General features: G+C 40.8%; 1 protein-coding gene across 1 annotated transcript in view; it reads right to left on the reverse strand.

Moving 5' to 3' along the window:
* ELOVL2 (ELOVL fatty acid elongase 2) overlaps window positions 1-16739 on the reverse strand; it is a 51262-nt gene extending 34523 nt beyond the window's left edge. The window contains exon 1 of the mRNA XM_057370438.1: window positions 16662-16739. Coding sequence (XP_057226421.1) covers window positions 16662-16664 — 3 coding nt within the window. The 5' untranslated portion in view covers window positions 16665-16739. The remainder of the gene's footprint in view (window positions 1-16661) is intronic.
* Between the last annotated feature and the right edge of the window lie 708 nt (window positions 16740-17447).

Raw genomic sequence — 17447 nt, forward strand, 5'->3', positions numbered from 1 at the left:
ATTTCAGGGGGCTGTGCCAGCCCAAGCAGTTAAGAAAGTCATAAAAAAATGTCAGATATGAGTTCAAGTTAGGTAAARGAGTAGTTTGACCTTAAAGATCATCTARTTCCAACCCTCCTGCCATGGTCAGGGACCTTCCACTGGGCCAGGTCGCTCAAAGAACAATTCCTTCCTCTTGATAATATACCTTTGGTCTTTGGGGAGTTAGAAACCAGTTTCATGGCAAATGTGCACCTAAACCATGTTTCCCTGTGGATTCCATGTGTCTCTGTTAAATAATGTCACCTTCATGCAGTTCCATTTGTGCCAAGGGTAGTTTYTGTGGGTGTTTCCATACATAAGCCAGACCAGAACACTAAAGCAATAGGAACTGTGGACCCAGCAACATCCCATCATTGCCCGTGGTGGAGAAAGAGCAGAGTCAAACCAACAGCTCCCACAGGCAGATAGAGGTTTCCACAGCAAAGAGCAAGGCCAGAAGGGACTTGGCACAGACCACCTCTGACTTAATTCCCATTTTCTGCTAAAGCAGCTGGTGGCAGAAAGCCAACCCCATCCTTCAGTATCTGTTCCTGTGTTATCTTTCCTTCTGGTGAAAGGGAAGTAGATGACTTTGAGACCTGAAGGTTGAGAAACTTCCAAACTTTCCTGTGTGGAGTTTGAGTTTGGGCAGCTTCCCATGAGTCAGAGCACATGGCTCCCCTAACAGCCCCTCCTTAGGAGTCTGATGGCTCGCTGAGTTTTATTCAGAACATTAAGAGAAAATGTGGCCTACTAAAGGCAGAGCCTTTGCCTTGCTGCCCACGTGGCACTTGTAGGTACAAGTGTTCCTCACTCTGAGGAAGCAGATCTCTTTAGTGAGCTTGCTCATTGTCCCCCAAACACCGTGCACTCTCTGSTTCAGGTCTCTGAGCTCCAAGCCAGGCTTTAGCCCAGAATGGCAGAGTGACCCAAGGATACCTGTGCCTGATCTTTCCCATAACACCATCCTCTACCCCAGCCTGCTCATAGCTGTAACCACACCAGCTGTGATTCCTCTCAAATAGAGATGCAATATCCAGCCGCACTGCTGACTTGTTTCTTGTTTTTTTACAAGTATGAATCTATATGGAAACCTTGATGTTGCTGCTGCAATGCTGCTCTGAAACAACAGCTTAGGGAATGATAAAATTATCTCATGTATAAGGGAGTTCTGGAAAATGCAACGGACGATAACCCAATGTGAAAGGGAAAAAAAAAAAAAAGAAATTTACTTTTGGGCCTCCTTAATATTCACCTTTCTAAAAAATTGTGATACAAAATGAAGATCAAACCGCAAAAGGTTTGTGTTTGTTTCTTCATTCTCTCTTCCTAGCTAACAAAACATACCTTGCTTTCTACTTTTTCCTTCTCCCTCCAGAAGACTGGGGTTTAACTCATGATGTTGTCAGGTTTCACAAAGAGAACTCTTATGGGTCTCTGAAAATGCCAGATTGTAGCTGTATTGAAGTAGAGGGGAAAGTTCTGCCTCGTTCTGCCGAATTTATAATAATGCATGATGAAAGCCCAAACCCCAGCATGTATTGCTTTGGTGCAGTTGTGTWTGTGGAGTGAGTTGTGCAACAATTTACTTGGTGTAAAACTCCTGAAAATTGACTGCCTGGCTTTAAGAGGTGCTGCCAAAGGGATGCACTTTGCGAGCACTTTAGTTGTGTGTGACAGGCCTTTACAACCAGGAGAGGCTGGAGTGGAGGAACACTTTTCTCTCAAGCCCGATCAGTTGTGGGATGATGTTGCCTCACATTGGAGATGAGAGTTTGAGCTGTTTTCACCTGAGGAGCCAACATATTCCAGACTTTTCAYTTCTGGAGAAAGGACACTAATATTTAGCCTCCTTCTGCTTTGGGATTTTAAATTTTGTTTAACAAGAGGTCTATTTTCACTTGATCTTGTAGGCCTGCTCAGCACAGCACCTGCTCATCCCACACATGGGAATAAGGATGGARGAGGAGCTGCTTGATGGTTTATGTCAGGATTCAAATCAGGTTGAAACACCATCGGTACGAAAGGTGAAAAACACTAAGAGGCAGGAGAATTTTAGTGAAAACATTGTAAATATGTGAGCTATTTCAAACATCAGTCTTGTTTCTGGACCTGCAGAAACAACCTATACAACCAGATAGGAGTCATAGAAAATATTAACTGCTCACATAAAATAAGGTAAAAATTATTTTACCAGTCATGCTATTGTCAGATCAGTTATTATGAGATAAATTGCTTCTGCAAAATTTATCAGCTGTTCAAGCTTTTTTTTTTTTTAAAGAATTTAGAGGTTTCTGCACTACAATTGCATCGGTTAGAATGAAAGTGATTTAAGAACCCATCAATATTTACTTGGTTTTACAAAACCCTTTCATAACTGAAGTGCTGGAAACATTCTGCCTTTTACAATTTTTCATTGCTTGATCTTATCAAAGCTGAGGGTCACAGTGTCTCCAAGATGAAAAATTCCCTTTCTTGAATCACTGCTTGCATGATTTCCCTTCTACAATTTCCAAACTTTTTTTTGCTCTGTTCTTTGTCATCATACCAAGTAATCACTAAAATAATGCAAGCCAATCACAGCACTTAAAATAGATCTTACATGGCCTTAAAAGAAGGGTGAAAAGGAAGAGTGGCTGTTGTGGCCCAATTTGCAGTAAGTGTCAGTTGTGTACAGTCCCAAAACCCATATCTTTATAATCCATCCTCTTGCTTGTTATCAGAATTTCAAAATGAAACTGTCACCAAAGCAGATCAATGCAATCCTTTTAAAAGTAATCCTGCTCAATTCTACCTGCTACACAGGGGAACATCAGCTTAACTTGTAATTAAAGAAGATTTCTCTAGGGAGACCTCAGATGAGGACTGTCAGTTCCCAAGAAAATGGTAGCAATTATTGACCTCATTTTTCCTTTGCTCTAACAATGAGATTTAAAATGACAGAATGACCTGAACTGGGCAATAATTTCTGTCAGTGAAAATGTGACAAGTATGCATGACTGTGAGAGAATAAACAAAAAGGAAATCAGTTAAAAATGGAAGAGCAGATAAAAATCCTGCCTCTTTCTAACAGTCAGGGTGAATACATCACTTTGTCAGCAGAGAGACAATCCTTGGGAACTGGTTGCGGCTTGAATAACAGAAAATTTCCTTTGGAGCAGGAAGGTCTGAAAGTTGCAAACAAAGAGCCCCAAAGAGTTTTTTTAGAGAGAGGTTAATTCTGTTASGGTTGCTTTCTTAATGGTCTGTTCAGCTCTTGTTGACTTTACAAGGCGTTGGCAAGACAGATCAGTGTCAGAATTAATTTTACATCAGCAATACGAAAGCCTGCACAGCCTAATTTACCTGCTTCCAAACAACTAGGCTTGGTAAAGGATGCTCAAGCAAACTGCATGTGAAGGACCAGTATATAATTTCTCCTCATATAAGAGCAAGACGGCCAGCTGCACTTTGAGAAGCACAGGAAAATAATTCTAGCAAAACAAAGGAGGTAGTTACCCTTGTAAGGCTTTGGGTTTACCAGATGATTTTGTTTTGGAACAGAAAATTCCCCAAATATATACCCCTGTGTACAGAGTGCTTGCCCAACATTTGCCACGTGTGCAATGGCATGGTTTTTGCTGCAAAGATCTCGCATCCTACATTTAGACCCATACAATAAATAAATAAGTGGGACACAGGGTGCAGATGAAATGGTAGGGGAGAATTAGTGCAACAAGTTTACATGGCAGCTCAGTTTTCTCAGTATGCCATATCTTGATAAGTTTGTTTTCCTTGCCATTTGCAGACAGATTTTGTTGCTGCTGAGAAGCTGATTTYCTAAGTTAGTATAATGCATGCAGGGCTTTATTTTCTACTTGGCATACACAATTGATCAATTTTCTGGAGAAAGAAACAGGGACAAGCTGACAACATATCCTTTCCAGTACTGTGAACATATCTTCATTTYCTTCTGTAAGAAACTTCACAATCTAAGATGAATAAGAGATCCTAAGCCTCTGAACATGATCTCATGGCTTCTTGGACAAAGAACCTTAAAAAAAAAACAAAAAAAACCCAAACTAAAACAACCCCCCCCCTCCAAAAAAAAAAACAAAACCTAAAAGCCAGAGCTCTGGTTTTCCCACAATCCTGGCAGTGCAGGAAGACAAAGGGCACTCTATGCCAAAGAAGTAGGTTTCTTGGTTKCCGTCCCAGATGTCTGCAACTGTGTCCCCACGGCGGGGATTAATGTGCAAGGGACTGCCTGCCCCTCCTGATACAGGCAGGGGGGATCAAAAAGGATTTTATAAAATGTGTTCCCCGACTGGGGCTCTCCCTAGCTGAATAGTTTTGCCTGAGTTTCTTAAATAGCTCGTACCAGTGCTGGGGGGATGCTTGGCTGCTGGCAGGGGAGACAAGGAGGAGTATTTGAAAATCTGTGTGGGTAGCATTTCTAGTTCCTCTGGGCAGACTTAAAAGAAGGGCTGTGTGTTTTTCACTTTAAAATAAAAGAAATAAAATTAAAATAAAGCATTGAAATACAAACATATAAAAATTAAATAGTCTTAGGGTGCTTTTTATATCTTGCACTATTTGACAGGCAATTGTCAGCAGCCCTTCAGAAAACTGTAAGTCAAAAACTCAACTTGTAAAACATTAACTAAATAATTTCTTAATTCATACTTTATAGACACACCTTTGCTAAGGACAAGAGTGACAGAAGATTGATAACAGTCTGTGAAGCATGTAACAAAAAGGGAAAACTGTGAGAAATGTTGGGAAGACTGACACATCCCTACATATATGTAAATAAACAACTGTTTCAAACCAATAGCAAAGTCATCTCGTCAGAATATATGAAGCAGAATGTATTTCTAGTATATAAAATGCTACAGGTACTGTATGTGAGAAAATTAATGAAATGCAGCAGATTTTGTTTGCATCACTGAACAGTGCAGAGTACAGTACATTTAGTATACTATGAATTTATGAAGTTCACTACTTTTAATTTCATACCCCTGAAGTATTTTGAAGTTGCAAGAGCTACAGAATATGTACAGAAGTACATTTTAAATAGAAAAGGTTCCATGAATAAATGGAAAATTGTAACATAGGAAAAAAATAATGGTTCTGAAAATACTTTCATGAGCCAAAGAGTCTCCAGTTGATGCAATTATTTAACTGCCCAGATCTCCTTATAAACRTACAGAAAAACTAAATTAGAGCTAAAGATTCATGGCATTTTAAGTACCATGAAAGCCACTGTGCTGGCTGGAGAGTTGGATTCCCATGCACTGGCTTCTCAGCTGTGCTTCCCCTGGGCTGGGAATGCCACTGYAGAGCTGATGGCAGTGTTGGTTTTACAGCTGTTACTGTGTCAGATAAAAGGACTGCTTAACTGAGACTAACCAAACAGGAGCTCCTAAAATACCCTGTACCAAGTTCACRTGAGGCACCGTGCAGGACAGTGAGCTGCAGCAAAGGAATGGTGGKGTGTGACTGGGAGCTGGAACAGGAGCAGACAGGTGTCCATATCCTCRGTTAGCTTTTGTAGTAACTTCTTTAGCGTAGATCCCCTAAATCAAACACCCTCTGCCCTGAATTTCTACTGATCWAAACCACCAAGTTCTTTTTTCTATAAATTTACACAACATAGATGTTAAAGTCATACTTTCAAGCTTTTCACTGTAACAGTAAAACTAGAATTATATTTAAAAGATTTATCTGTAAATTAAGGTTTTAGTGAGCTCTGTAAATTCAGAAAGCCCAGAAAGGAACAAAGTGAGATCAAAACCCACTCAGGCAGGTCCATAATAATGTTCGTGTGCTTGGGTTTTTTCCCCAAACCCTCTACTGTCTTATTTATACCTTAAATCTACTAAGATGAATTCTGCCCAGCTGAATTTCCATTGTGGAAAACTGCACCTATAAACACTTAGTCAAACTGGGCTAGTACCTGCCCAAAGGCAAAATCTACCTGATAGATACTCTGTCTAACTTGCTCAAGTTGTTGAATGATACAAAGTACAAACTAGGACAAATTCACATCTGCTTGCCACTGGAAGAAGCAGGAGTTTTATAAGGGGGGCATGCTCATAGGACACTTATAATCCAACACGTTATGGGTAAATGCCATGCTGCAGAACCGCATATGTTTGTATTTCAATGCTGCAGTGGCTGCTGCAGAACCCAGCAGAGTTCCACATGGATAGAACAGTTCCCTTGGCCAGACTGACCAGGAGTGGAGCCCTTGCATTTTCATTTCTCTTCAAAAACAGGGAATGAAGGACTCTGGCAAGGTAACAATGCTGCAGTTTAAGGTAAATGTGTGCATGCTTTCTGTCTGCTGCTCCCTATGCAGGGACTGCTAAGATAGGTCATGTTGCGTCCTGCTTTAGCCACATCCTTACAAGTAACAGCACTCAGCTCACAGATTTGTTCTTCTCCTTACAGTTTGGATGAAGGAAATCTGYGTGTGTTCTTTTGCCCACTAGAAAAATGGTTTTTCTTGGTTTGCAGTCATTTGCTGTGCCATTTCTTGTCAATTCTGCCCAAATGAATAGACCCTTTCCTAGGCTATTTATAGGGATGTAAGTGGAAAAAGGGGAAGGAAAAGAATGGAAGAGGGGGAGGTGTTAGTAGCATGCTGCTGAGGATTAGAGAGTTCACATCCCAGCTTCTAAGGTTTCAGCCTTAATCTTCCAACACATGCAAAGCCTTTCAATTTCACTTCGAGGTCATTACCCATGTACAAAASAGTCTAACTGCTGTGTGACAAATGCAGGTATAAAACTCAGTACAGGAAGCTTTTCAATTAGGAGTATAAATTGTTCTGGGAAGGAAGTATGAAGTTTTAGGCAAAAATATCTGCCTCTGAAATCTGTACATTAAATTTGAAATCAAACAGATTTCAGGCTTGTGAGTTTTAAGAGACATTTATCTTCTAATTTATCATTTGATGCTAGATACCATTTACCAGTAATTGCTGATTRAAAGAAGAAAAGTAAAACCTGAAAAATTCTAAGGGGTAAGCAAGCATGTCAAAATATCTAATAATRTGTAAAGAAAATGTGACCAGAACACATCCAGTACTTCAGTGGGCATTGCTGGTCTTGCAATACTCCTTTGCGATTATGGCCGGTATTAGAAGATCAGCTTTCCTGGTGGGGGCTTTTCACACAGCTAGCTTTCTTCAGCATTCAGGAAGATCATCTGATAGGATCAGCCTAAGCTGACCTGTAAAGTCAAGCACCACTGAAGTTGGGAATTTCCATGTGACACAACAGCTCCATGACAGCGCTGCGCCACAATGGCTGTCACAGATGTCCAGGATGACTGAACTGGTTCTCAGAAGAAACAGCCATTATGAAGATAGAGATCATTTGGAAAAAATTTATTTCCCTTAATAGTGAAGCATAGATGAGGTTCAGCACTGGTCTGTTGTGGACAGACAGAACATGGGAGGAAAACAGAGTTGCTGGCAAAGTCAGCTTGATGTATCTGAGACCTGATATACATCACATGCACTGATCAAGTACCGCTTTCCAGAAAATGAATATCCTCACAAGCTCAGGTTTCCAAGRAGGATAAGCATCACTTCTTACTTTGCATTAAATATGTGTTGTTAGGAATAACTATTTAAAGAGATGAMAGTTTCTTACAAGTAAATATAATAAATACATTTGTTTTACAGGAGATGTTAGAAGCAGAATTGATGGCATTTGCAGCTGATTTAAGTTTTGGTACAGATAACCTTAAAAAGAGATAAAATGAGAACCTTCTAGACTGAAAAAAAACCCCAGAAATCAAGTAAGGGAGAAAAACTAACTAGCAGATAATTGTTTGCCAGTGAAATGCATTGTCTGAAAAAYTGGCAAAGGTAATAATGGTAAATCTAGTTATTTAATATCATAGAGTACTAAGATGTTGCAGGCAAAAAAGCAGCACTAAGAAGCTTTCTCCTGGAAAACCAACTATACCAAGAAATACACACCACTGTTTAATTGTGTGGGATCTATAAATATGGTGAGGGAGTAAATGTGATTTGTGATAGCTGTGAGAATTAGGTAAGTACCATAAAAGAATTGCAAGAATCCCTGGTTTTAAAGAGAATCCATCTATTTCAAGTGATTAATTAGATGAAGGTTATAAGAAAGAAACCAGGAGATTCTGTCTGAAGATGTCCTTTGGTACTTTCCCCAGCCAGGTATGAGCACTGTGTTATTTGAGGGCTCCAATTGAAATCTTAAGCTTCCTTCATTCTGACTGCGCATATTTCTCCTTCCGAATTTAAACTCGGAGCACAGAGTTTAAATTTTAACTCTGGAGYTACCTGMAGAGTAAGGGGTACTCCTCCACCTGAGGAGCTGATCAACTGTATGTTGATAACAATATATCCTAAACTGGCTTAYGGAGTCAAATGCATGATCATTTCACATAACAAATTCTCAAATCCCATCTAATTCTGGACTGATGAATAAAGTATCACAGGCTTAATGATTTAATGATCTCACCTTGTTTTCTACTTTGTTATTTAGTTCAATATTCTTAATTCACATTAAATCATTATTTGGATAATATTGTATCCTCTTTCATTTAATAACCACCTTATTACATCCAAAGAAAATGTTTGGGAATTACACTTACACCAGTGTCTTATCAATGGTGTTCATACTTGGAGGTGGAATAGTGGGGGGATGCCTTTATAAAATAAGCAAGAACATATGAACCCCCAAATTTGCTGAATACCAGAGAACTACTGTGGGTGTCTTGTTTTCAGCTGATCAGGGTGTTCCTTATCCTATTGAGTGCTTAGGAGTTGTTAGGTTTATTGGGTGCTTGCAGTACGTGTTTCCAACTTCAGCAAGACCTGAGATTTAACAAACCAGACTACTGAAATACTCACATTTATYTATACTCAGGAAAACATATCTGGGGGGAAAATGAGATAGTGCTGTCTTGTTTCTCTTCTTCATCTGTCCTAATGACATTGCTCTGAGTCTTGGCTTTTAACTTTGTACCTTTCCACCAAAACACTTTCTGATCTGAATTCTGACATCTCCCAAAGGTGTCTGGCAAACAGAAGAAAATTACTTCCTGATTGATGAAAAAGAAATTATTTTGTGAAGAAAAATTATATTAAATGTAGTCCTGAGGGGATAGTTCAGTGATACTTGATTTGAAATAAAATTATGCTGCAAATTTTGTAAATGTAAAAGTGGAAAAAAGAGGTGTTTTTTCCTCCAGGGTATGAGACAAGTTTTTTTAGTTTTTCTTTAAGTTATTGCAAGCAAAATTACTCTCATCTAGCCTTTTATCTTTCAAGGGTTTTTGCAGACACTACTAAAATGCAGGCTTACAAAGTCTACAGCAGTAAGGAAGAAATAAATGCATTAAACCCAAAAGGTTTTCAATATTGGTTTTCACTGAAATGGAGAGCTATTTGCATTTTGCAGATATATAAAGCTAATAAAGCTAAATGCTACCTTTTTTATTGCCTTGTACAAATTGCCAAATTGAAAGCCAAGTTTCAAATGTGTTTCAGCATCAAAAAAATCACAAGCTGTATCACAGCTTTCAAAGGGSAGCAGGAAGTTCCTGTGATGCTTTTGACACATATCAGAAAAATTAAAATAGTCTTAGAGAGAATATGTATCTAAATTTCTGCCAGAAAAGAGAGCCCTGGAAATYGAAGAGAATGCTATAAAACTAGAGGTGGGATGGACTTTGTCTGGTTCTKAGGAAGGACAGATTGAGCACTACATTCTCATGGCTCTTAATCATCAAGCTTCCAGATAAAGCCAATAGCTCCAGCATTTGAACAGGAAAAATTTCCAAGAATGCATTTAAGGGTGAATCCAGATTCTTATAGCACTTTTTTCAGTGGAAGTGGCTAATTTTTGGGAGAAGATTTGGATTTGTTAGGTAACTCACATAAGTAAGCTGTCACTTGGAGAGTGATGATCACTGCTGGCTGGAAGACATCTCTCATTCCTGCTTTCAGTAGCAGTAGAAAGTAGGAAGTAGGAAGAAGAAAGGAACCTATAAACACTTTGCTAATCTGAACAGGTCTCTAATATGTTTGTTTTCTGTCTTTGATTTTTTTTCTTTCTTCCATTAACTTGAAAATACGGAGTTTTTCTCTGGCTTTCTACATAGTCTTCTGTCAGTATTAAAATATACATCTTGGGAAGAAGTCAAGTCAAGGTAAGAAGGAAGTCCTAGGTAAGAAGGAAGTCCTAGGTAAGAAGGGCTGATTGTAAGATTTAAATGGTCTCTGGTGTTACAGAAAAGTAACACTGAAATACTCCTCTAAGAAGGCACACAGTACTAACAGGTAAGAGGACAGATGCACCTGTTCCTAAGAGCATTGCATGGGATATTTTTCATATCACACTTGCATCTGAATTTATGGAAGAGGATAATTTTGAGTTGCCAGCCATAATGCAAATGGTTTGAACTACTCAGTATATAAAGATATTTGAATAATAAATTGACAAGCATGTAAGTATAAAACCAGACTTCGTGTTCCCCCGCCCCCCTCCCCCCCCAGAATTGCATGGACTATTGACAAACTCTGAAAAAAAAMCCCAAAACCGTGTGCACAGTAAAACATGGTTCTGATACAAATATCAACTCCTACCAGATCAGAACTGCACAACCTCACAACTAATCTTTTAAACTGCAGCAGAAGTAACTTGGTTGGATGCAGCCAGCAATTGGAGAAAAAGCGAGTGTAGATAGTAATATTCAGAACTGCCTTACCAAGAGATGTGCCAATTTCCCGACGAGGAAATCACTCTCAAAAAGTTTGCCAGCCATTTATTCCTTGCCAATTTGAAGGCCCTTTACTTTTTGGAACAGTTTTATCCATGCTCATAGCAAAACGCATGAAACAAAGAATTGTTTTACTTCTAGTTGGATGTGAAAATGCAAGTGCAATATAGGGAAATAAAGAAACAGAATCTATTTTCCAAAGTGTCACTTGAGAACACAAAACAATTAAAGAGGGAAATATTTTCTTCTGGTTACTGGTATTAAGCTTTTTATTTTTCTTCCTTCCATTTCTCCCTTAAATACTTGAGGGCAAAACCCCSTATTTCAAATGCTAATTCATGTTTTGGACTTCAGTCATGTCTAAAGAAGACTGGCCAAGGAGAGGACAGGAAATGACAGTTGATTTTCAAGCTTAATAAAGAAGATAACAGGGAGTATGAAAGTTCTCTTATGTCTCCTCCTCCAAAACAATCCTAAATTTACCTCTTTTAAAACCCTAAATRAACCCTAAATGAACCCTAGTGAACTCCAAAAACACCTCTTCTTAAAAGTGAATGGAGCCCAAAAACAGAGCACTGTCTGCTGGCACAGGATAAGAGGCTGCACTAGCTAATTAGCTCCCTTTCTCCATTAGCCCCAACAGCAGGTATCCTAGAGTTTAATCCACACATAACTGGAATTTTAAAGCCCAGACTTTTAAACCCATTAAACCATGGAAACACCCAGCCCAACACTTTTCTCAAATAAAAATGCTAATGACTGTGYTGCATGGTAATGCCCTAATGATACAAAATGTCTGTAAACTGCATCTGTCATTGTCACATAGAAGAAATAACAACTGCAGACTTTTTATCACGTGAGTAAGTCAGTCCCCCTGTTAGGTTGCTGTACCACATTGTCTTCGCTGGCTGCAAAGTGCCATGAATGGTGACTGCTGATAAGCACCCTGTAGGAGCTTCTTTAAGAACTATGGGAAGAATAGTTTGGTTATGGCTCTTTATGCTTGGGTTTAGGATATTTATTTAACACTTGGTCACCCTACTTCTGATTTCCATTTCTTGCTGTGTTYGGTTTCCAAATGATGACACAGAATACAAACTTGCTTCATTTTCATATCCGTCCTCCTTACGGGGAAAAAAATCCAAACCTCTCCAGACAATGACTAAAATTATCTTAATTTTTTATTCTCTAATTACACATCTTTGTATACAAATTTCTACCAGAGAGGGTTGGATTTCCTTCAGTATGGGAGAGCTGACCTTTACCACTTTATCACAGTCAGTTTTGATTGAGAGAAAGGAAATGCACTGCAGTTTAAAAGTCATTAGCTAGATGAACTCAATATTTTAAATTATGACTGTTGTTTTTAGACTGACGTCAGGTCAGAGTACCTTCAGTATTAATGCCAATATCATGGTTTCATTTCTTGAAGATGTAAAGAATTTTTCTTACTTTCCTAAATCTGAATTTACTAGTCCTCAAAAATTAAAAGTGGCTTTTGCTGTTAGGTAGATAAGAAGCCCCACAGAAGTCATAAATATTCACTTAATTTCATATTGTACTCTACACGTAGCTGTGCAGCAGTCCTGTGGATAAAGATATTGTGGCCCATGAATTTAACATATAATAAGGCAAGCCATGGAGGGTGTATGTAGATGACAGATTTACAAGCTCCACTGTTGCCAGCCACTCACAAATTAGCTGATAAATTTGATGTGCACAAAAAAGTGTGGCATTTAAAATGTGGCAGGGCTGCACGTCCAGGATGTTTCTTCCCCATTACAGATGGTCAGTCCTTCTTGTACCTTTCCACCACTGCCTCACAAGGCAGGCTCATCCCAGCAGCTTCCTGGCTGGAACAWCCAGTGATGCACTTAGTTTCATCCTCCTAATTTCCCTCCCTTATTCATCACCTTCTTTAATTCCAAGTCAGGCTCACTTGTGACATATTACTTTATCATTTAATATAAACTTCAGACTCAGTTTGTATGAGGCTTATCAATGCCTCAGCTTCTAAGTCGGTTTTACAGGGAGTGATGAACAAAACTCTCATATAGCATGGCATGAAAGCAGCAGGAAGAAATATTATGTTATTCAAATTGTTTACACTTGAAGCTGGCTTAGGTCAGAGAATAAACCAGCACTTTACATTTGCCTTACTTTGGAGTTTACTAATACCTAAAGAAAATAGTATTGCTGGTTTTCCCCCCAACTTTGGATTGAGTCAGAGATTCAGTTTTACTGTGTTTGCATATGATTGATATTTTCCTTCAATAAAATCAAGAGACGCTATAAAGTTAAATGAATGTAAAATTGAGTGCCTGATGAACAATAGGAGTGTCCTTCTTTTCACAAGTCAGACTGCATGTAAATGAAGATACAATGATCAGCCCTGAAGAATCAARGGATCTTCCTAGAGATGAAATGGATCAACACCAGGGGCAGCATGCAGGTTTTGGTAAACAGGTATCTGAAGCTATGCAAATAAAACGGTGGATTCTTACTTCAGTTCCTGGAAGGCTTYTTTCCTAATCAATTCCACCATGTGCAAAAGGCTTCAGAGCCTCTTCTTCAGTTTCTATGCAAGTAGGGTCTATTATTTCTGTTCGATACGCAGTTTCTCAGCATGTTTAATAATAGCTTATTAATTCTGTGTCAGCTGGCAAACCCCTGCCTTTCTGCTACAGTTCTGGATGGCAGGGCTGCTGAAGTCTGTTCCCTCTTCACTCTCTTAGAGCTCTTGTGGGTGCTGTAGCACTGGATGTTGTGTTATCAGGGATTTGTGCTGAAAATTCAGCTCTGTCTGCAGAAAAATGTTTTCTTCCAGTTTGCCTGTCACTGTTCAGGGGCTAGAACACTGTCTTTGCAATACCCTTTCTCATGGAGTATTCAGAACTACTGACAAACACCAATGGACAATGAGACAGGGGTTTATTTTTGCTACTGTCAACAAAAACGAGACATCTGTTGCTCTCTCTAGGGCCCTTTGTGTATGTTCTGCAATCAGTGCATGCCCATATCAAGRTCCATATCTTGATATGGTGGCCATATGAATGCTTAGAAGAGTTAGGGCTCTTTCTGTGTTGACTTCAGATTACAGAGGTATCAAAGACTCTGAAGGAAATGAAAAATATATTCTAGCTTCTCTCTATCCCTYTAGCATGGATACTTGTATAGATACTGGAACCTATTAAATACAGTCCTAATGTTTATGCTTACCTAAGTGCTACCTAGTGTCTTTGTAAGCATAAGTTGTCACGACTGTCCAATGTTACACACTCTCTTACTCCATAAAAGTGGGATTTGACCCCATGGAAAATACACTGACAAATCAAAATGTGTAATCGGTTTAAAGTTCAAGGGTGCAGCCAAATCCTGAGCCAGTGTAATTTGACCTAGATTCACTGAAGCAAGGAGGGCTGCAGTGAACTACATAAACAGAAGAGACAACCCACTGTGGTTGCCCTCACACAGTGAGGATGCTGAGGAAATAATGCTTTATGATGGCAGTGGTTTGCTGCTTCAGCAAAAKGTAGTTTCAAAACAACAAAAAAAGTTTCTCTGTGCTATTTTCTACAAATAATAGTGATTTTTGAGCAACCAGGATGCTGACAAAACTCTCAGTTGAGTTTAAAGCACACTAGCAACATACACCTACTTATTTCTTTGCCACTAAAGAAGGGAATGCTAGGTCAACGTTCCCAMCACTTGGGCCAAAAATCTACATATGCTCCTGATACCTTTGGAAGTACACTCCAAAGTCCCCATGACCCCATGCCCCCAGCTCCAGGTCCATCTAGAAATCAATGTGGTATAACTTTTAACCCTGTATTAGCATCATTGCAACAGCTTTCATCAATAGCTCAGGTTTTCATTTCAGTAACTTATTCCAAGGACACTCTCTCTAACTTTTAGAGCCAAAGCAACCTTCAGCCTTTATACATCTTTAAGGATTTTCTCAGATTGGCAATTCTTTCTTCAGAATGCCTTTATGTGTGAGTAACAAAGCTTGGGAAATGTCAGCAACTTTTGAACACTAAGGTTACTGGACATACAGAAGAGCAAAACTTGTGAATCCAAACCCATGTGTAGCTCTGAATGGTGATTTCTGGATATTGCTTCCAGCCATTTCAAAAAAACTGTCGAGGTTAATTGAACATCTCTAAGAACCAGAAAGAACAGATTAAAGGTAGGTCTTGGCTATAATTTCCATTGGTACCAAGTTGCCAATGCCTATGTTACCAGCTAATGCTTCCTTGATTTGCASTAGCATAACTGATTTCATCTCAGTCCTGGGAGGAATCAAAATGAAATATCTTAACTAGTTCAGGGTATTTTAACTTTCTTTCCAGTTGCCTCAGTACTCCTGAGCACCTGGGCATTAGTTGTACCAACTACTGATAAATAATGTACATTWCCTTCTGAAACACCTGGTATCTTTGTAACCTTCTTCCTTTGTCAYAAGGAAGACACTACGATTGGCTATATTAACTTAGGCTTTTTGCAGCTATAGTAATTTAGTCATAGCTTTTGTGTTTATATTCCAAATTGACAAGAAATTGAAATTCAATTGTGTAGTGGGGGGGGGGGGTCACTCTAAGGGGCCTTAGGCAGCATTAACTACGGCACCATTTCAGGTCTTTTCAATAGGGTCTTCTCATATCTATCAGCCCAAGGCCGAGCTGGTGGCAAATAGAAYACACAGGAGAAACAGATTTAGACTGACAGCAGGTGGATGCACAACTTTTAGAAAGAGGACTCCATTCATGGAATGACAATTTGARTATTATTCATGTCTGGATTTACGGGGGGAGGGAGGATCTCAATTGATTTTTATTCAAGGAAGAGAGAATTTACTATCTATGATGCAAAGACTTGGGGGGTGGGAGGAAGTATTTGTTTTGTTAAATTGTATTAAAGAAAAACTAGGCTCTGTTGTTAATCGTGTCTCAAGCTTTTGATACAATATGCTTTGTCAAATTATTCATCCCAACGTGCCTCAGAATTTAAGGCTGCAAAATATTTCTTGATAGCATCCTACTTTGTAAGGTTGGCATTACACTTAATGCACTGCTGTTTATAAACAGGATGAGCCCCTCTGGGAAAGTTACTATGATTGCAAAGACACAATGTGCTATGGGGAATCGATCTTGTTCACTAAATAGGTGACTTCATTGTTCCACTTAAACTCTTTTAAATGCTGTACTGGAATCTAAAACTCCATTGTTCATTCATTAAATGGAAAAGGAAAGTGTTCCACTACAGATTGCATGCCTAACGCAGGAGCTTYTATTAAGATAACAAATTAACGGGAATAATCGGTTTATGTAACACGCTCAAACGCACCTCAGAGTAGAGCAGAATGCACCTGCTCGGAGGGGGCAGGTCGCAGGGGGCCCGGGGAGATGGAGGCCAAGGGACTGGGCATCTCTTGCTCCCTGTCTTCATCCCTCCCTCCACCCACGACCCCGTTCTTCCACGTGCCTGTTCCCGCACGCCGCCCGGCTCCCCGCGCTGCGCGGATGCCCCCGGGGCTCCCTCTTGCCCATCCCTCCTCCCCCGCTCCCTAAGACCCCTCTGTCCCTCCCTCCTTTCCTATAATGTCCAAGCTCCGCCGCTCGGCCCGACCCRCGCGTGTGGCTGGGGTGTCTCGCGTGTGGCTGGGGGTCAGCTGAGGCCATGCCCACGACAAATCACCCCCCGGCCGTGGCCCGCAGAAGCGGGGGTAGCAGCGCGGGAGTAGGGAGGGCGGGCAGCGGGGGCTCTCCGCCGACCCCGGAGGAGCGGGGGGCAGGGAGGCAACGGGGCAGCGGCGGCTCCGAGACAGCCGGCCCCGGGAGGATGYGTGAATGTGCGGAAAGGGGGTGCCGGGCGACACTCACCATGGCGGCGGAGCGGCGGCGAGGCGCTGTCCAGGGTATCGCCGGGCTCAGCGGCTCTGCAGGCGCGGCCCCCGCGCCCGCCCTATAAGGCACCGCCTCCTCCCGGCCCCGGCGCGCCCGCCCCCGCCGGCCGAGGGAGGGCACGGGCGGGAGGGACGGCCGGTGCTTCGCCGAGGGAGGGCAGAGCAGAGGGGAGGGATGGGGACGTGATGGGGAGCGGTAGCTGAGGAGGGGGAGAGGCTGAGTGCTGCTGTTCCATCACCGACCCAGATGTCACAGCAGATGGTGGCCGCCTGCCTTTGTTGGAATCTACCCTGTTGGGAAGATTCACTGTCGGGCCACTTTAGGAGCAGACAGGGTYACTGAATCTGTTGCATTCAATGTGGATTTGGTCTGTTTACAAGCGGAATTTCTCTAACCAAAAGCCCTGAATCCTCCACAAAAAGTGAGATCCACCACCGAATGGTCACTGGCTGGACCCAATGATCTCAGAGGTCTTTCCCAGAGGTCTTTCTAAATGATTCTGTGATTCTAACTGTGGCATCTCCCAGGGGATCTGTCTGTTAGGGAGGGATTGATAAGGAAACRTTTAGGTTGGCTAGGAAGGGACCAAAATCACACAGAACAGGAGCTACTGATCCCTCCCCAACTCAGCCACTGATACACAACAGAAAAAGAGTCAGGGAAGGAAGAGACTTTGTGCTTGCTGTAACAAGCACAAAATCTCACACCTTGAAAACTCATTTTGGGTCCAAATACTAACAAAGTCTTACAGCTCCTAYAAAA

Source organism: Malurus melanocephalus, unplaced genomic scaffold, assembly GCF_030028575.1.
Source record: "Malurus melanocephalus ecotype Western Australia unplaced genomic scaffold, MMel_1.1 scaffold_126, whole genome shotgun sequence".
NCBI lineage: Eukaryota > Metazoa > Chordata > Aves > Passeriformes > Maluridae > Malurus > Malurus melanocephalus.